The sequence below is a fragment of the Theobroma cacao genome, chromosome 6 (genome assembly GCF_053813885.1).
Source record: "Theobroma cacao isolate CCN51 chromosome 6, ASM5381388v1, whole genome shotgun sequence".
In the NCBI taxonomy this organism is placed as follows: domain Eukaryota; kingdom Viridiplantae; phylum Streptophyta; class Magnoliopsida; order Malvales; family Malvaceae; genus Theobroma; species Theobroma cacao.
This window is the reverse complement of record NC_142644.1, coordinates 23,822,936-23,847,974: the sequence shown is the minus strand read 5'-3', so window position 1 is coordinate 23,847,974 and position 25,039 is coordinate 23,822,936. Positions and strand designations below refer to the sequence as shown.

At 34.6% G+C, this 25,039-nt stretch overlaps 1 protein-coding gene across 1 annotated transcript; it reads right to left on the bottom strand.

Moving 5' to 3' along the window:
• Positions 1 to 320: 320 nt before the first annotated feature.
• On the bottom strand, positions 321 to 23,466 carry LOC18596017 (putative protein phosphatase 2C 6). Its single transcript, XM_007024241.3, has 5 exons — positions 22,987 to 23,466; positions 3,961 to 4,245; positions 2,932 to 3,037; positions 1,729 to 2,052; positions 321 to 525 (listed from the first exon to the last, which is right to left on the bottom strand). Exons 1-5 carry the CDS (start codon positions 23,353 to 23,355, stop codon positions 518 to 520), a joined length of 1,092 nt encoding a protein of 363 aa, XP_007024303.3. The 5' UTR covers positions 23,356 to 23,466; the 3' UTR covers positions 321 to 517.
• Positions 23,467 to 25,039: the final 1,573 nt, after the last annotated feature.

Sequence of the window (25,039 nt, the reverse complement as noted above, 5' to 3'; positions counted from 1 at the left end):
ACTCCATTGTCAGATAGCAAGGAAGATTATATTACATCTGGTTTTCTGGCTATTTGCTGTTTCATGCAATTTATAATTGAAGGGCTGGTCACTGGATGGGTAAGAATTTGCGAGGGGGAGGAGTAAAGGTGTATAGAGAATGAGACCTCCTTGTTCCACAAGAAGTACCTGGAAGTAGGTTCTTCACTCATTTGCTGAAAAACGAAATAGTGGGGTGGGGCAGCAGACTGTTAGACGTTTTGGTCAACCAAAAAAATCATCAAAAATGCGATCATCTATGAGCAGATCATTTTAAAACTAAAACTTTCCAAAAGCATGCCATTAAATCTTCCATTGAGAAGGCCAATGTATAGTCCTGATAAGAAAAGCTAAATTGTCATTGAAAGTCATTTACTACAACATAGGCAGGTATACAAGCCTTAAGTTTCTCAGGTTAGAAACCGCTTTGTCATTTACAACTCTGTATCTTCATCATCTTCAACATCAGTGGTCTTTTCCTTTTCCTTTGTTCACAAGTTCACATCCCTGTCAAAAGAAGTAATAACCTTAACAACCTTCTTGAGGATTCATTTGGTTTAAATATACCACGGTGATATTAAAGCAAGGATTCTAATCATCTTCAGAAAGCATGTAAAATCCCCAAGAAGACTATGCAATAGTCTTTTCTGGAAATGCTAAACTCTAGGCTTCTGCAACTATTTAAATCAAAGGGGAATAGAGGGTAACACAAAGCTGCAGAATTACTCAGTGAATCAAATTTCATTGTCTAATATCATTAGGAAAAAGCCCCTCCTCCCCGCTGCTCCACGAGTGTCCCTTTTTTTGTATCTTCCCTCATGTTTGTGGTAGCAACTGGAATTATGTATGTCCCCCGACAAACAAGCATTGATTATCATGTAAGAAGCCCATCTACGCCTGACCCTAGCTGACTCTGGTAAGAGCCTCAACAGCAATAGTAGCAATAGTGAAATAAAACTTGAAGATAAATCACATCCCAAAGGAAGGGAATTATGCAGTGGCACAGCCTAAGCAACTCATTAAAAAAGTTATTAAGATTGGTACCTTTTGATAACATATATGATATACAATAATAAAAACAGAGTCCAGTGACCTAGATATTTAACACTCAGTCAGGGAAAGCCTTATTACATTCTGAATGTTAATTTTAACAGTCTGATAAATAGGATTACTACAGGGTCTCATTCATAATATATGAATTACTCCATATGGCAATTCACAATCTGTTAACCATCATTTAACTTGAACCAATGTACATTAAATTACGGACGCAGGTAGCAAAAGCTCCAAAAAAAATGATAACAAGAATTAGAGGCTAGGGCAAAGACAGAAGCTAGCAGTAGGACATTCAAATAATAATGAGAGTTGTTCAACAAACAAAATATGCAAGTATTTTCATGGAATAAGCTGCCAAAAGAAGTTGTTGGTAACAAAGAGTGAAAGACTGCAGCAAGCATTAGACCATCCAATATAAGGCAAAATAATTTGGGTAATAGAAAAAAACAGAGTACTTGTCCTATATGTGGCCAATTGATTTTTCAACCTTCTTCACTCATGGAAAAGAATAAACTAGTTTATCATAATATACTAGATAAGACTTGTAAGTAGGAAGTAATATATAATTTTAACTCCATAACACAAAAAATTATGACCAATTACCTCCTAACTGGCAGATATAAAGGTAAGGGTGTTGATAGAGAGAGAAAGTACCTTTTAAAGCTTTTTTTTGGCATCTTTTCCTCGGATTTTTCAGGTCAACAACAATGACAGAGATGTTATCATAACTACATGCATCAAGAGCTTGCTTAAGAACCTGCTGAGAAACAAACCAAGCTGGTGGAAATGTACTATCATTGACCCCAACTAGCCTCCGTTGCTGTCTTAGTTCTTTGCGAGCTAACTTTACAACCTCTTCATTGGATAAAACATCCCAAAGACCATCACTTGCCAAAATCAAACATTCATCTTCTTCAGTCCTAGTCATGAAAGTAACTTCAGGCACAGAAATTACCCATGGTTTCAGGTCATGGTCACCTGAAAGTCACACCATGCAAAGCAATAATGTAATAATTATACATACAATCAATCAAAGGAAGTATGATATTCTCCACACGCAGCTAAAATGGTAAAACTTAGTACCAAACATAGCTTCAAAGTTTTGAGTTGTGATATTCTAGGTCACCAAGAATTTAAGTGAGAGGGGAAAGAGACAATGCATTATTATTTTGATAACAGAGACTGTAACATACAACTTTGTAGATACATAAAAAATCATCTGCTTTAATTCTGCAATTCTTCTTGAAAACCATTTTGGTAGAAGAAAGTTGACAGCTTTATGAAGTAAAGCAAGAAACATAATTGTGTTACAAAATATATCAGATGACTTTGGAATGTGCTTTGTTTTTATTGGATAAGAGTCATCCAATAGATAAAAGTACCATAAATTGGCTGAGATAGGCTATTCTATATCTAAAAGGAAACACAGGAAAGTGGTGTTTATGGTAAGATAAAAGTATACACGTTTTACTATCAAATGATTTGCTTGTTTGAGACAGGTGTGTTCAATTTTCCCTAAGATTTTCCTTATATTTGGCAGGACATGCCTCAGATACGTGCCCACTTTGAGGTGTTGGATACATACTTCGCACAGATACTAGATGAAAAATAAGAGTAGGAGCAACATAGGATTTGCCATAGTGCTACTGGCCTACTTGCAGATAGGTTCTATAGTGTCTCCAGTTTTTTGTTCTTTGACATGTAAACAAAACCTGAGTAGCCACAATATTGGAATGAATTTCAGCAAACACAAAATGAAAAATTAAATCACTAACATGAATAAAAGTTGTATAGCAATGCTCTCACTCATGCCATGGAAATGAAGAAATAATTCGGTGGTGTAGAAGCAAAAAATACCTATTGCTCTTGACATGGAGAGAACTCCCTCCACCCTTAAACAGCCCCAATTGAGAATTCTACCTCCGCTACTAGTGATCCTTTCTAACTCATCTGCTCGGTCAAGCTACAAAAAGACAGGTCCACATTTTTAGCAAAGTTCCCAAAAGAAACAGGAGGCAGCAGGAAACAATGCACAGATATTGCACTTTACAGTGAAGCATGTGTGTGCTTGTCAGATATAAACAAGAGATAGCAATAACATATCCATCAGCTGATGAGATATTTGGGCCATACTTTTGGAGACAATGACAAACAAAAGACAGCTTAATCATTGTAAAGGTTGTAGTAGCTTACAATGAATCCTAAAAGTACTCCTCTTTTATTTAAAAGTAGGAATGTGTTTGATACTTATGATGAATCATGCAAGTAGTTCTAATTTATTCATAAAAGGAAAAATGTTCTTGACACAATATTTGATGTGAAAAAGCACAAAGTGAAATGCCTGTTGACACAACAAGTGAAGTATATATCAACTCTCATGTGCGAGTATTAACCACATCAACAGGTGCATATATAAGTACTAGTTGTAGAGACAGCCAGATAAAAAGGTGCCTTCAAAAGCAATAATTAATAGGATCCTCTAATCCTCCTTCTGAAAGGAAGAATGTAAAATCCATTTTCCTTTCTACAGGATCAGGAGATTGGATCATTAATCTAAGCCATTAGAAAAATGCTTGGCTGATAAAAAGTTTACTTCTTGATCTTCAACCAGGCCAGTCACCAAGAATGCTCCTAATCAATGCAATGGCAATTGTATATTTGTTTATCTCTAGACTTGAAAACAGCAGCAGGTTTAGAAAAGAATCTTAGATTGTTCAGGATTGGGCCATAAGGTATTATATCACAGTGATTGCCTAAATAAAAAGGCAAGAACTAAAAAGAAAAAACATGAAGGAAGAAGATAAAAAAATGAAAGACCTTAGTTTTGGAACATAGAGCCTTAGTCTAGTGTAAATAGATAGAAGAAACTGAATAACAGAGGGAAACCTTGTGGTCAACTGTCAATGGGATTGCTTGCGTCCCACGACAAAGCACAGCCCTGGAGTCACCACAATTAGCAGCAATTATCTGGCAGGCTGAGATAATCAGCACCAAAGCAGTTGATCCAACAGACTTGGGTGCTAATGCCTCATCTTTGAAGGCGTTATCAGCCCTCTCAAAAGCCTTGCACAGTGCAAGCTCCCACCTTTTATTCCATCCATCTAAACAGCTTCCTCTTTCCCACTCCTCTGCCACAATTTCACAAAGTTCATTCGCACAATAGCTACTCACCTGCAAATTACCATCCAAATGAGAAAAACCACATCAATATGATTTTCTTTACATCTATTGGCCATTAGTGTCAGGTGATGAGCATTTGCTTGTTAGACTATGCAACACTTGTTTGACAACTATACTACACCATCAAATTTGTGTTTGTCTCATCCTTTACTTTTTACAAAATAACATACTTTATGTTAAATACGCTTGACCCAGAGGATATATACAGTAATATCATCAAAGCTTAGGTTTTTCAGTAATTGACCCATCATTTCAAGCCATGCCAGTCCACTGCTCTTAATGGTCCCCTTTACCTTCAATTATAATGTGTGAATAGAAGCCTAGCTAAATATATATAACAACATCACCACTATCACTTTAAACTTCAGTGACTCTACAAAATGATCCATAGACAAACAATTTTTTGAGTAGTTAATCCATCATTTCGAGCCTTGCCAGTCCACTGCTCTTAATGGTCCCCTTTACCTTCGATGATAATGTGTGAATAGAAGCCTAGATAAATATATATATATATCAACATTACCACTATCACTTTAAACTTCAGTGGCTCTACAAAATGATGTATAGACAAACAACGTTTTTCAGTAATTGACCCATCATTTCAAGCCTTGCCAGTTCACTGCTCTTAATGGTCCCCTTTACCTTCAATGATAATGTGTGAATAGAAGCCTAGCTATATATATATATATCAACATCACCACTATCACTTTAAACTTCAGTGACTCTACAAAATGATCTAGACAAACAATGTTGTGCCATCTGCACGAGGTAGAAAGTATATGCACATGTCAAAATGAAAACAAGAGCACCTTAGTAGCACATGGCAATTTTTTTAATCAGAAGCACCACTTCACAAATTAGTAATCCTAGCTAGTCTGTCAAAGATCTCAATAAATATTCATATTGCACTAACATTTAATACGAAATCATAGAGTTGGAACATTTAAAATTACTGATCACAAACACAAAATATGGAACAACAGCTGGAAATATCAAAATGTTTTAGTTAGTTTCCATTCTCAGTGCCTGATAGAATATGGCATATGAAGACAGGAAAAGTCAAGCAATGAAGCCTTGAAGCATTCAATGCCGTACACAATCAGAAAAATGGTGTAGATGGTCTTTCTGTTATCTTTTTCAACAACTTTAGAAGACCATTATCATATGTGGTCGTACTCTGATATCTTGATTAATTTAAAAAGCAAATTGGAACTCAGAATAAGACCTAGAAAAAGATTAAGAAAACATATGACGTGGATACAAGGTGAAAGTCTATCAATTTCCAAACAGCGACAAAATTGCATTCAATGCCTTACAATATCAGAAAAATGGTTTAGATGATCTTTCTGTTATCTTTTTCAACTACTTTAGAAGACCATTATCATATGTGGTCTTACTCTGAAATCTTGATTAATTTAAAAAGCAAATTGGAGCTCAGAATAAGACCTAGAAAAAGATAAAGAAAACATATAATGTGGATAAAAGGTGAAATTCTATCAATTTCCAAACAGTGACAAATTCCACCATTTGTTTGTTGATCTTTAATGCAAAAGGTTTTTAAGAAACCCACAAAAGCATCAGCCCAATAAGGCTAATTAATGAGAAAGAAAGTTCATGCAATTGTAAGCATAAGACTATACTCAGCATCTATCTATGTAGGCAAGACTTTTGCTTCCATTTTCTATTAAAATAAGGAAAAAAAAAAGGGGAGGTGGGGGGTGGACTTCAGCCAGAATAGATCCAAGGAAAACTGCAAATAGCTTAATTTAATTCAATAAAGTAAGTTAGAGAGAGGGACAAGAAGAAAGAATAGAAAAAAAAAATACAGGGATGAAAGAAAGAACACTACTAAATTATGGAGAATTATAAAAGGTACAAAACCTACCAGGATTTCTTTTGCATATTGCTAACGAGAATCATAGATAACTTACTAAGACCTTTCAGTTATTTTCAATATTGGAAAGTCATCAAACCACTTTCACCACTGCAAAAAACTTGTCAGTGGCTTACAGTCTGCTCTACTCCTAAGAGCAACTGAACAAGTGAATTTTCTTCCAAGATCAAAGTAACTTCTAAAGTTACCACTCTCTTAATTATTATGTTCTCTAATATTCTGCCGTATTCTAACACAAACTAGAGCAAAGATACGCATATTTTTAGCATTAAAGTAGACACCATGTCTCAAATATCAAATATGAGTTTCCTGTCTGTCTCCACAAACCATATAGAAAAGCAATTTCTACTAAGATTAAATTTATAGAACATAAATGAAGAAAGAGAGAATAAAAGAAAGGTAAAATCACTCAGCAATAAAAGAAAAAAGAATAAAGAGAGAATAAAAGATAGGTATAAACATAAAAAAGGGTCAATGTAACATGACTATACTTACCTTTTTTATTTTGAAAAGCATTTATACTGATCTAAAAGGTCGTAGTTTTTAAATAAACAGTACATGTATGATGCACAATTAATGAATTTAATGTCTTCAATCATCAATTAAGTGCAAGGGCTCAATCCCCAATTTGTTCAAGAGGATTAGACAAAAAATGAATTTATTGCTTCAAAACTACTTACAATACTTATTGCCTCTATAAAAGCCTAAAGTATATCTAGGGATCCAAATTTTAATTGGGTTGTATGTGAGCTGCTTGACTTACAGTCAGCTATAAGCTTTAAGTGTGTAATGGGTCAAAAAGAGAGACTATTAATTTCAAATATATGTACTCTATAACTTTTAGTTGTTTATAATTTTTTATTTCTTTGGTATATGTACTTTATGACATGGAGATTGTGTTCACTATAACATGCTAATATTATAATTATTAGACCTTCAAAGAAAGAGAAATAAAATTAATGGCAACTTCAAGAAAACCTATTGATAGATTAAACATGTCTACACAAAATTATCTGTTCTAAACATTATTATCTTTGAAAACATATTGAATTAAAATATAGCAATTTCTATATCATCAGAGAATTTATCTGATGCACAACAAATAATACTCATGGTTCATAAAAATTCATGACAAGAAAGCTATTTCCCAATAGCTCAAAGATGGGCACTCCTTCAACAATCTCAAATCAAGTTACATATTTTCAATGTCAATATCGTTCAATACTTAAGTGGATTTGGATTATCATATTTGTTTGCAGAAGAAAAAAATGATCATGATATTCACATAACTGGAAAGCTCGTGTGACATACATCAGAAAACACCTTCAGTTCAACAAAATCATGACAAAAGGTTAATTTTCTGATGACTCAAAGATGAGAAATCATTAATGTGGGATTGAGGGATCGTGGGAAAGTATCCTACATTTCCTCAACTATTGCAGAAGAAAGGTCAAAAATAGAACCGACCAATAAAAAAGACCTTCCCCTTTTTATTTCCTACCTTCAAGTGTGAGTTGTGGAGTTCAATGACAAAAGGGTCTCCTCTCGATTTTCCTTTTAAGCCTTACCTACTAGAACCCTCAAACAAGCTATGCTCAGAGCTTGGCTCATTTCTGTAATCAAGCTGAGTTTGAGCTTAACAAGTTTTTGACAAGCCGAGATTTAGCTTGGCAGCCGGAGTGTGTTTTGAGCTTTATTAGGGCTTGAACTCATTAAAGGCCCAATCCAGCCAAGATCAAGCCAGCTTGACTTATTTGTACACCTCTAAAATGTCTAAATTTATTGATTTTTTTCCAGTGAGCATAATGTTTGTTTTAATGTTCGTAGGCTATTAAATGCAATTAATGCTTATCCCAAAAGGCATATAAATTTAGATAATGGTACAAATATAGTTACCAGGGATATGTTTTAACTAAAACATCTATCCTACTATCTTTCCATTACTCACAAGCTTTCACCACCAATCAATCTGTCCCTCTTTTACAGTTCATTACTATTCAAAAAAAATACCCATAAAACAAGTGAAAAAGTTTCAACTTAAAACTTGTAAGCTTACAATCTGATCTAAAAGATAATAGAATCATGTTAATAATTATATGGTAAGATTATAAATAACAAGATTTTAGCCAAACTATCAAATAGTTATTGAGTTGGAATCATATTCTAACTAAGATTGTTATTAAGTATTGCGCTACGAGAAAATCACACAAAATTTTCACTAATCTTTCTTTGATAGGTAATATGCAGAAGATCTATAGACACTAACAATGAGCGAAATCCACTATAGCATCAAGGAACAAACTTAGGTATTTTAATGCAATTAGGACTAGGAAACCAAAACAGAAAGATCACATAAAGTAGTGTAGCACAAATGAGTAGAAATTTCTCATAAAATCATTCCTTGAATCACAAAAGGGAATTGCACACCAACTAAAAATGTCATGTTATACCAAAATTAATGTAAATGAAGTAAAGGGAACTAGTGGTTGTTGAGTTCTATAGTTCTCGATTGATAACCTCAAATCAATGTGACTGATATAGTATCACATGGTGGATTGCAAGTCCATTTTGGACTAAGAAAGGAATAGGTCGTTTTAGTCGAACTGATACTCGTTGAGGCTTCTTTTCTTGCCTTTTACCCCCCTTTGGGCTGACATTTGCTTTCAGATAAGTATGAAAGAAATGATAAAGAGATTTATGACAACTTTGTCGAGAAATGACTTATTGACTAAGGTCCATTAGGTTAGAGACTTTCTTTAGTTATCGGAGATTTTCTTACATAAAAATAAATAATCATGACTTTGTTTGAAACATAGAATTACTGTATTTGCAATTTCCTTCTTTTTTTTTTTTTTTTTGAGGGGTACAAAAGAGGGTTAACAAGCCCAAGACTACTATGCAGGATTGCTACACCCTCCATCCTCTAGTATGCCATAGAATTCACTCAAAGGGGAAACTAAGATCACTTTCTAAGATAAAATAGTTGGCCCATATTTGCCAGCAAATCAACACATTTATTTCCTTCATCGACAACATGTGTAATTATGCAGCTTCAACCTACCTTATGAGGCACTTACAATCTTCTAAAACCCTCAAGAGCATGGTCCTTCCCTAGCCAACCAAAACTTTGAACCCAATTCCACCACAATGGGTTGTCTGCATATCCCATGGATAAGCAGTAGACCTTTCTCAAAGCCCATGTATCCACCAATTACCTATCAACTCTACCACTATCAGCTATAAAACCCTTCAACTTGCTACCATGATGATCTCCAATCAAGCCCCCTGCACTAAAAAATTCAGTGCTATCTTTTTTCATTCCATCCGTGTTTAACTTAAACACATTTTCAAGAGAGATGTCCAAGCTATCCAACAACAAGATCTGTTTGAGCCAAGTATCTCCAACGTGAATGCTACCACAATTTCCTAGCTGTTTTTCCCACCCTAAAAAGAACTTCCTCATACCTTTCCCTTCTACCATCGAAGACTCACCAGTTCCTACCTCTTCCTATATACTAAATCACAAACACAACTACACAACTACTACAGACCGAAGGATAACTCATCTATCAAAAGATTTAATACAAAGACTATAGCTCATCCCTCCCTGTAAAATCATTACAAAAAACCTGTTTGTGGCATACTCACACTCCAAACATCTGCAACTAATGGATAGATTAGAATAATATGATCCAAAGCTTCATTCCCTACTCTTCATGTTTGTGGCACACTCACCCTCGAAAATATAATCCTTGATGGATTATCAACCATATTTCACCTGAGCCTCTTGTTATTGATCACTCTATCCTGCATACATAGCCACATTGAAAACCAGAATTATTCTAAACATTTTAGTTGCCTCATCAACTGCCAGTTCTCATTCTGCCCATAGGCACATCCCACCCTATCCCCAACAAACTTATATGTTGATCTTATGGGAAAATAGGCTTTTGAGGCATGGAAATTCCCACTTCTCATTTTTCTTCAAATAATGTCATTCTCATCATTTTAAATTTCATTATCCATAATCAAAATTAATCTCAAATTTATAACAATCTAATCCAAACCCACATGAAGGAAGAGACTAAAGACACTAAATATGTACATAAAAAATTGTCTCCTCTAAGATGGATCTTCCTTTTTGACTCCATCTCAAATGTAACTTTGAGTCATCCCTAACGTTGCCAATTAGTTAATTCCAATTAATGATCCCACATCTCCTTCCGGTTATCTTATAATGGAGGGTGAAAGGAGATTCTCTAATAATTTGTCATTGTTATAGTTATTTTAAAAAAAATTAACTATTTAAAGACACCAACCAAATTCCTCATATATGTTAAAAGAGGAAGCATTATGCTCTTTCAGATAGACATACTGCAGGTTACTTATTTAGTCATGTAAAGAAGCCCAAAGAAGTGTCATTCATAGCCTCTCATCATAACTTGCAAAAAGCAAAGGAATTTCCACTAGTTATTAAGTATAATTTCAATAAAAACATCATGAGACATTTTTTACTTTACCAATTAGCTAATAGATTCCCTTTGACTAAAAATTTGTTTTAAATGTATTATTCTTTACATATAGAGACCAAGAGTACCTAATGTCCTAATATTAGCATAATAAGCATATCAAATAATCAATTCCCCATGCATTTATACAAATGGCTTATGCATGATTGTAAGGCCAAAACCAAGCTCCATTTCATAGTAACATTGAAAATTCTAATAAATAACGCAAAATCCAACCCCTTATCGCACTCCGTTCCTCGTAAGTAGCCCCCATAACTTGCTATGAGAACAATCCTCCAAGATAAATGCCTGCATTTGACAACCTAAAGCCATACAAGCATAAAGTACTTTAACAACAGCAATGAACCAGTGCAAATTTCGCAAACATTTCCCTTTGTATCACAACATCGGTGCTCAAATAAAATCAAAGCCTTTTATTTCATCTAAGAATTCTATATTTGTAATACCCAACATCTCACATCTGATGTGAATATAATTGTTAAGACCTATATAACAATTCAAGCCCACCACTAGTAACAACTTGAGCTTGAGCTTTTGAAAGCCACGTGGTTTAGGCCCAAAAAATTGTTGGACCAGTGGTTGGACTTGGGTTGTTACAAATGGTATCAGAGCTTGCACCAATCCAATGAACTTTCACATTGCTCTGGTGAGATATTGGTTCTGTGGATATGATGTGTGGCCTTGATGAGGACATCAAGGATTTGAGTAGGTGGGATTGTAATACCCAACATCCTACATCTGATGTGAATATGATTGTTAAGACCTATATAACAATCCAAGCCCACCACTACTCGCAACTTGAGTTTGAGCTTTTGAGGGCCACGTGGTTTAGGCCCAAAAAGTTGCTGGACCAGTGGTTGGACTTGGGTCGTTACAATATTAACTGCCCAACAAGGGAAAATATTAATTTCAAGAAATAAACAAGATAATAAAAAGAAGCTTTGATATATTCCTTAAACACGATTAATTAAAGCCACTTTTTATTCACCCGATTGCACAAGAAGAAAACCCTTAAAGCAAACGTACGATCAATATCGATAAATTGAAGAATTAGAATCGAAACGAATGTCGATGGAAATAGTTACCTCGTTGCTGCAATTTTCCTTTTCATTTTCTCTTACTTTCTCTCATTTTCTCGACAAACAAACACAGGGCTTTCAGATGTTTTGGAGCAACAAATTTAGGGTTTTCGTTTATTGACAAAGAAACTGATCAAATTGGGAAGGTATTGGGCCAATAGAGTTAAAAAATCGAAAAAAGAGACGTTGGGTTTGAAAACTTTTAGTAGAACACTGCCATTCAATTGCTACGTAAGTCGAAACCGTCGTTTGGGCATTCGAATTACAATTAAATGAATTTCCCATTTTATTTTTTTTTAAAATTGAAGAAGAGAGATGCCAACGAAGATCATGCATGAATCCTCGAGTGCTTCCTCAATGTTATTATACTATAACAGTTACAAGGATTGATAACTCTTGGAAGGTCTTTATTGTACAAGTATATAGGAGCTATAGTATCATAATGATGGGAACGGGTAAAAGAGAAAGAGTGAGTAATTCTAAAGAGCTTGGGTAGTGGTAGATTTGGTGAAAATTGATAGATTAAGGATTAGATGGTGAGATGGGAAGGGTATATTTGCAGGCAAGGTATAACTGAGAGATGATATTCATATCTCAATATGTCAAAAGGTGAGAGAGATTAACAATTTATAACGTTAGAGAATGTAACAATCAATTAATAAAAGTGAATTTAAATATTTAAATATCATGTTTGAATCATGTCATTCAAAATATACATAAATATATAAAAAAGGTATAAGATTATTTCCTAACAAACTTCACTTTAATTTCGTCCATCCAAAATTCTCTTAAACATCTCAAGTTATTGAATTAAACTTTAAAATCTCATCACACGTCTTAAAGTTAAAATCACACCGATTATATGACTAAAAGTTAGACCAAAGATATAAATATAAATTCACAAAATACAAAGTAATATTATATAACAACAAAAGTAAGCTATATTTGCAAGAACACTCAATTCCAAAAAAAAATGATGGGTAAGAGAGAAGGCAGTAGGCTTAGAAAGAGAAATAGGATTAGGGAGCAAGAGGTTTGGCAGTATGGTCAGAACACTTCTGGTGGGGGGAAAGAGGATCCATGAAGGGTTAAAAAGTGGAGAAGCAGGCTTTTCTCGGCTTTTATGGGCAACTTGAGTACCGATGTGGATTGGTGGCTCTTAAAGGAAGTCTTTGACAAATTTAGTGACATGGTTGATGTCTTCATTCCAAGACAGAAAGCCAATGCGGAAGCAAAATATGCTTTCGTTAGATACAGAGAAACTAATGAGTTGAAAAGAGCTATCCAAAGGGGAAATGGCAAATGGATTTATGGAAAGAAAATTCGAGTATCTGAAGCAGAAAAACCAAGAGACAAAAGGGAGTTGCTTAATGAGAATAGTAAATGAAGATTCATAAATGTAATGATGACAAACCGAAAGATGACCTATAAAGAATATCTCATTAGAAACACTAACAATGAACCCTTAAGATCATAGGGAACAGTGGCAACAGCGAAAGTCGAAGAAGGTTTTGTGAAAAAACTGCTAAGAACAATAATTGTGGGAGAGATGTTAAAACGATTCTGATTGAAAAAAATGAGCTTGATTGGCTGGAATGCAGTGCGCAGGGGGAACTAAGACGACCTTTGTGTTTCAAAGCCATCCAAAATTCTTTGTTTTGTCAGGGGGTTAATGCTCGTGTTCGACCCACTCGGGTCAATTTGTTTTGGTATCTTTTAAAAATAAAGAAGAAATAGAGACTCTGTTGAACCATTATTGGGACATCTTCGAACCTTGGTTCCTGTCCCTTTCGCCCTATAATGTTGGGGAAGAGGTTAGGTATTACAAAGTTTGGGTCAAAATTGAAGAAATCCCTCTTCATATATGGCATGAGGAGAGCTTTAGGGCAATTAGGAATGTTTGGGGTAGGTTTCTTCAAACAGATCAAGACACAATGGAAAAATGGAGACTGAACTATGCTAGCATTCTTGTGGAGGTTAGATCTCTTCAAGATATTTTTCCATTCACGCCAATTAAGGTCAACGGTAAAGGTTTCTTAGTCAAAGCTTCAATAAAAGAGGTGTTAAGCTGTGAGGCAATTTCGAGATGCAATGAGATGCCCAGTAATACATCGGAGGAGGGTGACTAGGGCTCGAACAAAAGCAATTCAAGGGTAGAGGGTGCGGTGGAGAGTAACAAGGGAAAGGTTGAAGATGCTCAATTGGTGAGGTCAAAGAAGGAAAAAGTAACAAAATGAAGGGTAAAATCATTTAATTGGCCAAAGAAAGGTACAAAGGGTGACAATTCAAAGTTTGAAAGGGGGACACTAACTGGAGAAGGGGAAACAAAATTGAGTAAAAAGTCACGTGTCTATTCTACAAGTGAAAAAAGAATTGAGAGTGTTGAGTCAAACCTAGGGGAAAGAGTAAGTTTGGGCCAAACAAGTAAGACAAGCCCAATCAGTGAAAATATTTTTGAAGACCAAACCAAAAGCCAATGTGGATCGGAGGCTGGTAGTCAAGCTCACAAGTTAAGAAAGAAGGAATTAACAAGCCAAGATTTTGTAGGGAATGAGACAGAGGGGCCAAAGCTGTGGGAACGGGTTGTGAAGATGAAAAAGGGTAAGGCTAGATCAAAGGAAAAAAAAGATAGGTTGTCAGGGGATAAGGAAATAATCAAAGTCTTGAGGGGTCAAGATGAGGGACAAAGCAAGTAAGTGAAGATCACATTCGAGGAAAGAAGAGGTCAAGATCAGAAGAATGAAGGTAAGCCAATATTGAAAAGGAAAAAGAAGCTGCCATATTAGTGGTTTCATTTGAACAAGTTGAGTCTTCACAAATTACCAAAAAAATGGATTAGATCAGGGAGCCAGGACTCAGAAAGATAAGGAAGAAGAGAGTATCTGATGAAAACAATTGGAAAGAAATCAAAAAGGAAGGTTAGAGGGGAAAGTAGGAAGGAAAAACAAAGGCAAAGAGATAAAAAATCTGAAAAAAAAAAGCTGAAGGTTTTTTTAGAGGCAGGAAATGTGGGTATAAACTCCATGTTGATGATAAAAAAGATGAATTGTGCTTTTCGGAGAATCTGACTCCAAGTAAGGGTGACACACCATTGAAACTGGAAGCAAAATTGGGAATGAAGAAGGGGGAAGGAAGGTTGTGTGCACAAAGAAAAAAGGAAATGGGCAAAACATGATGGAAAGAAAAGATGAAAAAAGATATGGTAGTGCCACCGCATAATTAAGTTTCGATGATGAAGAAAATACTGATGGGGGTAGTGTGGACACAAACAACAAAAACGAATTGATTTTTGAAATGAGCAACTTAATGGGTCTTGAGTTTGTTAAAGGAAAAGAAGAGGTTCTGAAATATTTTACGGATATAGAGAAGGTCAAGACTGAAAAGGCTCACAGCAAGTAAGTGTTCTGAACGTTGAAGTGTTCTTGTGTGTTTTCCCTTGTCATGATAACAATTTTGTGGAATGTTAGAGGTTTGGGTAGGAACAAAAAGAAACGAGCGATGAAGAATATTGTTAAAAGATAAAGGCCTGATATGGTCCTACTTCAAGAGACAAAGTTATAAAAAGTTGAAAGAAATTTGTTTGAGCAATTATGGGGAAACATAAGGGATAAGATTAATGGAAGCTATGCTACCTTGGTAAGACGATCAAGGGGTTTAGTTAACATATGGCGGGTTGATTTCTTTCAGTTGTGTGAACAGGTGTAAGAACTACATTTTCTCATAATAATAGGGAAAGTAAGTGGAGTGGAAAAATATTGTGGGTTCATAAACATCTACAGTCTTAATGAAGGGAGTTTAAAGAAGAAGCTATGGGAGGAACTTGAACAACTGATGAGAAGTAAAGATATTATATGGTGTTTGGGGGGGCTTTAACATAATAAGAAACAAACAGGAAAGGGTTGGAAAAGGAAGAGTGGGAAAACCAGAGGAGATGTTCAATGAGTTTATTAATAACCTTGCTTTTTTTGACTTTAAACTAACAGGGGATAGATTCACTTGATGTGGCTTTAGAGATGGGTGGGTCTAGAGCAGAATTGATAGGTTCTTGTTGAGGGTTGAATGGCTTCAGATCAAACAAAGACTTATCTAGAGCTACTTTTCTAGCTCATTATCAAACCATAATCTTATTGTGCTAAGGATAGCTTCTTTTAAATGGGGGCCTAGGTTTTTTAAAATGTTCAATTACAGGCTTGATCGGAGAAGCTTTTAGCAAATCGTTAGGGATCATTGGAACAAAGACAAGACTGAGGAGGGGGGAACAAAAACTATGGGAAAAACTAAGAGGTCTAAAGTCACTAATCAAAGAGTGGCAAGTAAAGGAAATAAGAAGCACAAGTAAGAAGATTCAGAAGGTGGAAGAAGATTTGAAGACTATGTTAAATGCCAGCCAAGACCAAATAGTAGAGGAAATAAAAAAGGTTGAAATTGTAAAAAATAAGGCTGAGTTATGGAGACTTTATAAAACTGAGGAAGTGGAATGGAGGCAGAGATCGAGATGCAAATGGGTTCAAGAAGGAGACTAAAACATAACGTATTTCCACGCCATGGCTTCAGCTAAAAGAAGAAGGAATTTCATTGAGAAAATGAAGTGTGACGAAGGAATATTTGAAAATTTGCAAGAAGTTAAAGAAATTATTGAGAATCATTTCGAGAATCATTTTGCGGAGTGAGAAATGCTTGAGTTGAGAGATATGAGATGCCAATTCAAGTCTTTAAAAAGGGAATCAATGAGGCTGCTAGAAAGACCTTTCTCAGAAGAAGAAAATGAGGCTGCTAGAAAGACCTTTCTTAGAAGAAGAAATCTAGGAAGCAATACAAAGCTGCGATGGTGAGAAAACGTTGGGACCGGATGGGTATAGTTTGGAATTCTTCAAAAAACAATGGCCAGTGGTAAAGAAAAAAGTGTTGAACTACATGGCTGAGTTCTACAGTAATGGTAAACTTATAAGGGGCATGAATTCATCTTTCCTCACACTTATCCCAAAGGTTCAAAGCCCATTGAGATTGAATGACTATCGATCGATAAGTTTAGTCGGATACGTGTACAAGATTGTGGCAAAAACTGTAGCCAACAGAGTGAGAGGTGTTGTGGAAGAAATCATCGATAGAAACCAATTTGCATTCATGCAAGGTCAACAGATTATGGACTATTCCCTTATAGTTAATGAAGTAGTTGACGCTTTCAAAAAGGGAAATGGGGGTTTGATGTTCAAGATTGATTTTAAAAAGGCATACGACTGCGTTAGTTGGAGTTTCCTTGATCTGATCATGAGAAAAATGGGTTTTGGCGATAATGGAGGTTATGGGTTAAAGAATGTGTCAGTTCGGCCATGGTGTCGATTCTAGTGAATGGGTCCCCAACAAGACAATTCAAAATGAAAAGGGGACTTTGCCAAGGTTGTCTTCTTTCACCATTTTTATTTATCATTATTGTTGAAGCTCTAAGTTGTATGCTAAAGAAGGCTGAAGCGAATGGCAAATATAAGGGAGTGCGAATTGAGAAACGAGGATTTCATATTTCTCATCTCCAATTTGCTGACAATACTCTATTGTTTTATAACAATGAGCTTGATGAGTTGATGGTTCTTAAAAGAATCCTGAAGTGCTTTCAAAGTGTCTCAAGGCTCAAGATTAATTACCATAAGAGTCAGCTTCTGAGCATTGGCATTAAAGAGCAAATGGTTAAAAAATGGGAAGATTCATCTATTGTAGAGTTGGTAGAATCCCTACTACCTATCTCGATTTACCGTTGGGAATAAATCACAACTCAATGGGTTTTTAGAACCTAGTCATTGAAAAGGTGGAAAGCAAGCTCGCAGGTTAGAAAGTGAAATACTTGTCGATGAGAGGTCGCATTACCTTATTAAAATCAATCCTGACAAACCTTCTTTGTTACTACATGTCTCTGTTTTACCTTTCAAGCGGTGTCAAGAACAAAATAGATAAGTTGCAATAAAAGTTTCTTTGGGGAGATAATGAGGAAAAGAAAAGAGTTCATTATATTAAATGGAAGGCTGCTAACAATTACAGGGACTGTGGAAGGATAGGAATTATTGATTTGAGAGTTCAAAATAGAGCCCTTCTTAACAAATGGATTTGGAGGTATGAGAATGAAAGAGGGAGTCTTTGGAGAGAGATGATTGCAGAAAAGACCAATAGTGATCCATCCATCCTTATGCTAAACACGAGAGAAAACAGGAATTTTTCTAGCCAGTGGAAAAAAATTATTAATCCCCTTTTTATCACTAATAAAATTTTCTTACAGGTCACATCAAATTTGGGCTTCATTACAGGCAATGGTGAAAACATACAGTTCTAGACGGACAAGTGGGTTGAAGGCATTTTGCTTGTTGATGCATTTCCTCGGATTTATGCGCTCTGTTCAAACAAAAATGGTAAAGTGGCTGAGTTTGGGAGTTGGTCAAGGAACGTATGGATATGGGACATCCCTCTGCGAAGAAGTTTGTTTGATTGGAAGAGGAGCCAATGGTATGCTTTAGGGGACACCTTGAAAGAGGTCCAACTCAGTAAGGAAATGGAGGATGCTCTGATATGGAAATGTGAAACCAATGGCAGGTATACGACCAAATCATTTTGTAGAATGTTACTAAATATTGACAACAAAAAGAGCAAGATATGGAAGGAGGTTTGGTCCGGCATGGCTTCACATCGAACAAAAGCTTTCGTTTGGCAACTGTTGTATGAGAAAATTAGCGTCAAAGCTGAATTAGCTGCCAGAGGGATGCTTCATGCTATTTTTTACTTGTGTGTTCTGTGTAAGCATGAAAAAGAGACATGCTATCATCTTTTTATCAGATGTGGTGAAACTTGGAAGATATGGGGAATGTGGTGTAATCTGTTCAATATCAAGTAGGTTGCCCCGAGAACTGTAAAAGCTTTTTTTGTATCTTGGAATGATTGTGTTACTGGTAGTTATGACTTAAGTTGTGGAAACTAGCTTATTATGCCATCGTTTGGACAATCTGGAAAAACAGGAACGAGGTGGTTTTCGAAGTGAAGGAATGGGACGAAAAACAATGCTGGGAGCTTGTTAAGTTTAGAATCACATCATGGGCAAACTCAAAAATGGCTAATGGATTATAGGTCAATTTTGGATTTTTTTTCGATCCCTCGACAGGTAGTTACGGGAAGAATTAACATAAACAAGTAAAGAAGAGAACAAATTGGACTACTCCAAAATAGGGGTTTATGAAGTTTAATGTCAAAAGCTCAGCAAAATGCTATCTCGGACCAGCAGGTATAGGTGGAATTATAAGGAATGAGTTTGAGGAGGTTAAGATCAGTTTTTCCAAACCGATAAGCATGGCTGACTCTGCCCAAGCTGAGATCATGGCTATGAAGGAAGCTATCTTGATTTTCTCTACTTCAAGATGGAAAGAAACTCATCTTCTAATTATTGAAAGTGATGCTAGTAATGTTATTAATTGGGTCAATGATCATACCCAAGTGCCGTGGAGGTTTCGCAAATGGATGATTCTTATTGAAAGAATTGAAGAACAGCTGGAGTAATGGGAAATAAGACATGTTTTGCGAGAAACAAATCAGGAGGCCAACACTCTCACCGAGAATGCAGTGAGTCTTGGTCATAGTACTTTCTGTGTGTTTTGAAATTTAGGGGACGTACAGATTGAGTGGTTTTCTTGGACTGTGAAGTATGGCTATGGTAATCTTTTACGATTGTGTTTTCTTCCCTTCTTTTCATTGCTTGCAAGCAGTGCTCTTGGATTGGAATCTCTACTGTAATTGTTTTGGTTTTCAGATGATTTTCTTTGATCAAGGGAAGGCTCTTTTGTTGCTTTCTGTGTACAGGGGTTGTTTTGAGTTTCACTGCTGTTGTTTTTGTTTCTTCCCCCTTCTGTTTCGGGGGTTCTGCTTCTCTTTATATACAGGATGGCTTGTAGCCATGAAAAGTGACTTCGAGTTTTGATTTAGGTATATTGGAAACAAGTGGATATACCAATCAAACCTCTATCATCTTGAGAATTTTGTTTTCTGGACTTGCTTCAGGGTAGTGAGTTTTTTCACACCTATGGTTTAATGATACCTTATTACTATTCAAAAAAAAATTAAGCTATATTTGCCTTCCGTATGAAAATCTCTTACAAAAAGATTCACATGCATAAAAAAAATCATATTAGAACATATTAAAAAATTTGCACGAGACATATGAACATTTCAATGTAGATATATGTATCTATGAATTTGTAAAGAAGTAAGTGGATGACCACATCATAAATATAAATAATTGGATGATATATATCAAGTTATCATCTTTGTAGGGAGGTTTTAATCACAATGTCAATAACATATCTCCATGCATCTTGTTTTGAAAGGAAAGTTATAACAAAGATTCTAAACATCAAACTATAAATAAATTTTTAGGTGGGTATTATTTTTGTAAGAAAAATGTGACAACCAAAAAGAAAACAAGGAATATACAATTTTTTTACAAAAAGTTAAATAAATTTAAATATATTTTTATTCTAAATTTTTATGATGTTGAAAACAATATTATATACCATCTTAGAAAGGAGATATGATGCCACCTTGTAAATTAGGTGGGGATTGGATGACCTTTAAGAGGTGCACCCTCTTAAGAAGAGAGGCAACTCTACATTGTGAGGAAAGGATTATTGCCTTGAACACCTCATAAGGAAGATGCAGCCTTGCATCCTAAACATCACCTTCATGGTCTAGATGCCTTTGCTTGAATAATAATTATAACTAATTAAACATATAATTTTAGTTGCAAGATTTTTTTTTCTATCCTATATGAGTAGGCAGAATGGGATCTTTGCATGTCTTGATAACACAATCACTTGATGAATTGTTGGATCAAAGGGTATTTTTCAAATTGAAACTTAATTTTATAAGTTTATATTTTTTTATTTTTATTATAAATAAAATTAATCACAAATAAGTAAACTAAAGGTATCGAAATAAACAATGTGAAAAGATAAAGAGAAATGTTATGTAATTATAAATTGTTTGGATTTTGTCATTTAATTTTACTCAAAAAAAGCTTCAAAGTTTAAGAACCACATATTGTTAGGAATTATGAGGGGAGGTTAAAAGCCTTTAAAGATATGTTTGATTCGCGGAATAGAATAGAATAAGATAAGTATTCTGTGAAAATATAATAAAATAATATAGAATTGAAATGTTATTATATAGTTTAATTGACGAAATAGAATAAAGTGAAAATTACTATTATGATTCATTGCAAAATTTGGTTGGTAAAAATAATTTTAGAATAATAAAGGAACATGTGATAAAAAGATAAAAAAATCTTTTATTATAATATATAATTATTTATTTTTATTTTATTTTATTATTAAATATTAATAATTTATAATTTATTCAAAATATCAATAATTTATAATTTATTATTAACATTTTTAAGTATTAATATTTTATTTATACTTTAACTATTATTATGATTAAAATATTAATAATTTTAATTAATTTTCAAATTTAAATTATTAATTTTTTATAATATATAATTAAAAATTTAAGCTTTTTATTACAATAAAATTTATTTTTTAAAAAAACAAAAATACCCTTTATATAATTTAATAAAATTTATACCAAATGAAAAAATAAATAAATTTGTTATTTTTTAATCATTTAATTTTTATTTTCACTAAAATTTTAAAATTATTTTATTATTAAAATATTAGTATATTTTCTATTTTTATTTTTTAATTTACATTTTAATTAAAAATTTAAAATATTATTTATAATTTAAACATTATTATGAGTAAAAAATTATTATTAAAATATTATTTTTATTTTAAATTTTTAATAAAAGACATTTTGATCTTATCAATTTTAAAGGCTATTCTCTCTCAATTGTGGAATAATAAATATCATGAGAGGTTAGGATTAGTTAAAATCTTGTTTTGGAAAATTTTAGAAATTAATTAACTATTCTTTGAACCATTTGCAAACCAAATAAGGAAAGAAATAATACATAGGAATAGAGGGTGAGCTATTGCATACCGAACAGGCTATAATGGCAATTTGACTTTGGTTTGGGCCTTCAATAACTGTGACAAGTGGGCCGCACGTGGCTGTAGGCATGCGTGCAACTGTTCCAACTTCTAACGCCGCCAAATCCACAGACAGGCTGCGCACCACCACGCGCTGACAGATCGACTAAGGTCATCACTTCCCCCAAAACAGAGGAACGAGACAAAAAAACGACTGGTCGTCTTTCACCCACTCGTGGCAATCTTGGGCCCCACCCCTCAAACTGCCCCCGACTAAATTTTTTCATAGTGACTCTTGCTGGGCCCCAGGTATTTAGAAGACCCAAAAGCGCGATTCCTCTGGAGGAGAAAAGACGTTACCCTATTTTGTCTCGTTCTTAACCCACGTGTCAACCAGAGTGCCTCTCTGTCACTGGGTCTAGCTGACAGCTCCGTGGCCCAAAGGCCACGTTTCAGGTCACCATGGCTGGCCTAATTTTTTATTTATGGTCACAGGCTGGCCTAATTAATTGACTAATTGCTTGAGTTGGTGAGACACAATTGTGACTTTATTTGGAATTGCCAATTGAAAATGGACAAAACATAAAGCAAAAAGGAGGGAAAGATATAAAGTAGTGATGATTCTACTTTTCTCGTTAAAATCTTTTGGGTGTAAATTTCCCACATTTTGTAACTTTTAACACGATCAAAAAGTGATTTACAAATGATAAAAAATGAAAGTTAAAACCATTAAAAGAAGAGAGTTTAAAACATTTTTTCCTTTCATGGGACTAATTATCTTCTTCAAGCGTCCAGTTAGTAGTGAACTTGTAGAATACTTTGTTGAAGCTTCCATTGAAAAATAGAAAATAAACCCAACAAAAAGACTCAGATAAATATATATTGTGAGCATCCATGAATTCTATGCATTATACTATAGTTTATTTATATATCGTGGGGATTTTTTTTTTATCCTAAAAGGAATATAGTATGAATTTTTCTACACTCTTATTCTTAAATGCACGGCATATATGTATATAAATAAAAATATATATTATATCATATCAAGCCACAGCATATTATCCTAGCATACCGATGTGACAAAACAATGAATACATAAAGAAAATAGAAGTAACAAACGCAAACCTTCTGCTTTAATCATCAAATGAGAGAAGCACGCATTTTATAAAAATAAAAAATAAAAAAGAAAGATTTCATTTTGTAAGGAGATGAGTTACCTGGTCACCTCCATGCCCGTCAAATATGCCAAAATAATGCACCGGCGATTTCTCCATGGCGTATTTACACTCGGGTGCCGTACACCCACCAACATCCTTGCAAGAAACCTGCATAATCCCTGGATGAACTGCGGCAGCATCCTCCATTGTCGATCGCCTTCCTTGCTCCACGCAGTATCCCCACGAAATTCCTTTGTTGCTTCTCCCAATGCATTTTGCCGCCTTGTTGCCTTCCAGAACAGTAATGACTTCGTTACCGTTGGTATCAGAGCTGTCTGACTCTGTAACAACAGCAGCAGTGTTTTCAGTCTCAACACCTTTGGTATCGGTAGATGTGATAATGGTGATGGAATTGGCGTCGGAATCCATTGGTTTTGGATTGGACTCGACGACGGTGGTGGTGTCTTTGTGGAAGATTTGTTCACTGCCGGTGGATACGTTTAAGGTTTGCCATTTAAGAGATTAAGACAAAAAACGAGAGAGAAATACAGAGTAAAGGTTTAGAGAAACAACGATTAGGGGTGATATTGGGGAGGAAAGGGCCGGGGGCTAGGTATGAAGGGTCTGCGGCAACGCGTGGAAAGAGCTATGACTGTACATGGCAGACGCTCTACGTTGCATGGCAAATGGTTAATGTCACAGTCATGAAAGTAAATGTCAAGCGACCTTCCCAATTATTCGGTGCCAAGTAATAGGGGATATAGTGGGGTTTTCTGCCGTGGCAGGTTCCAATTGGTGAAGCAATTTCAGGGTGTGGTACAGCCTACAGGGCGTCAGACTGGCTGCGGTTCTTACACCTCAGACCCAGGCCCGTTCCAGGATTGACTGCCACATTTGTAGAATGAATTTAAGAGGGGCCAAGCTAGTGTACAATAGGCCAATGTACAAAAAGCCTTCGATCAGTCACGCATGCGCCCTGTTGCTATTGGTGATCAGATCTTAAAGTCAATAATCATCGTATATTTCAATTAAATTTCCTCTTTTAAGCTAGAAGGTTTTTGGTAGAAACAGGATGCTATGCCCTTTGAGTATTGGTGAAGTGAATCACTAGTCTTTTGCAGATTTCATTTATTGATTTGTTAGGTCTCTCACCTTCTTCGGGGACAGAGGGGCAAAGGAGAAATCGATTTGGCTCACAAAAATATAAGATGGGTTTGAGTTCACTAATTACTTCAATTAGATAAGAAAAATAAACTAATGCTTTTAGTAAAAAATTTAGCTCCAGAAAGGTATTAATTTTTTAAAATAATAATAAATTTTTATATTGAGAAAAAAACTTTAAATTAATTCTTTAAATTAAAAAGATATACAAAAATTATTAAATTAAATGATCGAGATACAATAATAATTTAAATACGTGTCCTTTAATCTGATGAGATTGTAACATATACATATTTTAATTAAAAAAAATCAGATAATAAATGGCTAATATTGGTCACATGTTGCACGTATTCATTTGTTCTAATTCCATCTTAAAAATCCAAATAGGTGATGGAAAATTATGATAGATATGGGTAATTGCTGTTCGACAACACCGCTACGTACTTTAGCTAAAAGCTCAATTAAGATATTTTAATATTGGCCAAAAGAGTCCAAGGCTCAAAGGCTAACATTTGATCAAAAGGTTGAGGCGGCTGAGGGTTGCCTTATCAACTCAATATTAATGTATTTGAACTTGACAACGCTTTCATCTAGTTTATCTTTAAGTTATTTTAGATGTAATTAATAAATTTTATTCAATTTGCAAATAATAATTTTAATTGCACTGAACGATTTTCATTAAAATTATTTTTTATTCCAAATATTTATAAGATTTATTATAAATAAAAAATTTAATTGTATTGAATGAATTTCATTAAAAAATATTTTTTAATTTTAATTGTATAGAGTAATTTATAAATTAATATCAATGTACGTGACAACAAATATTAAGAACACAAAAAAGAAAAAGAAGAATTCTTTTATTTATTTTGTCGTCTCTGTTGACACCATTGCCTAATATATATTACAGCTCTATACGTATCTTCTTCTTCTTCTTCTTCTTCTTGGTTCA

Excerpts from the sequence above, each read along its gene's own strand:
- LOC18596017 (XM_007024241.3), bottom strand. The coding sequence starts at position 23,355 with ATGGATTCCGACGCCAATTCCATCACCATTATCACATCTACCGATACC. Across the intron at positions 4,246-22,986 it reads ACGGGCATGGAGGTGACCAG|GTGAGTAGCTATTGTGCGAA; the intron begins GTAACTCATCTC and ends GGTAATTTGCAG. Across the intron at positions 2,053-2,931 it reads CTCCATGTCAAGAGCAATAG|GTGACCATGACCTGAAACCA; the intron begins GTATTTTTTGCT and ends TGTGACTTTCAG.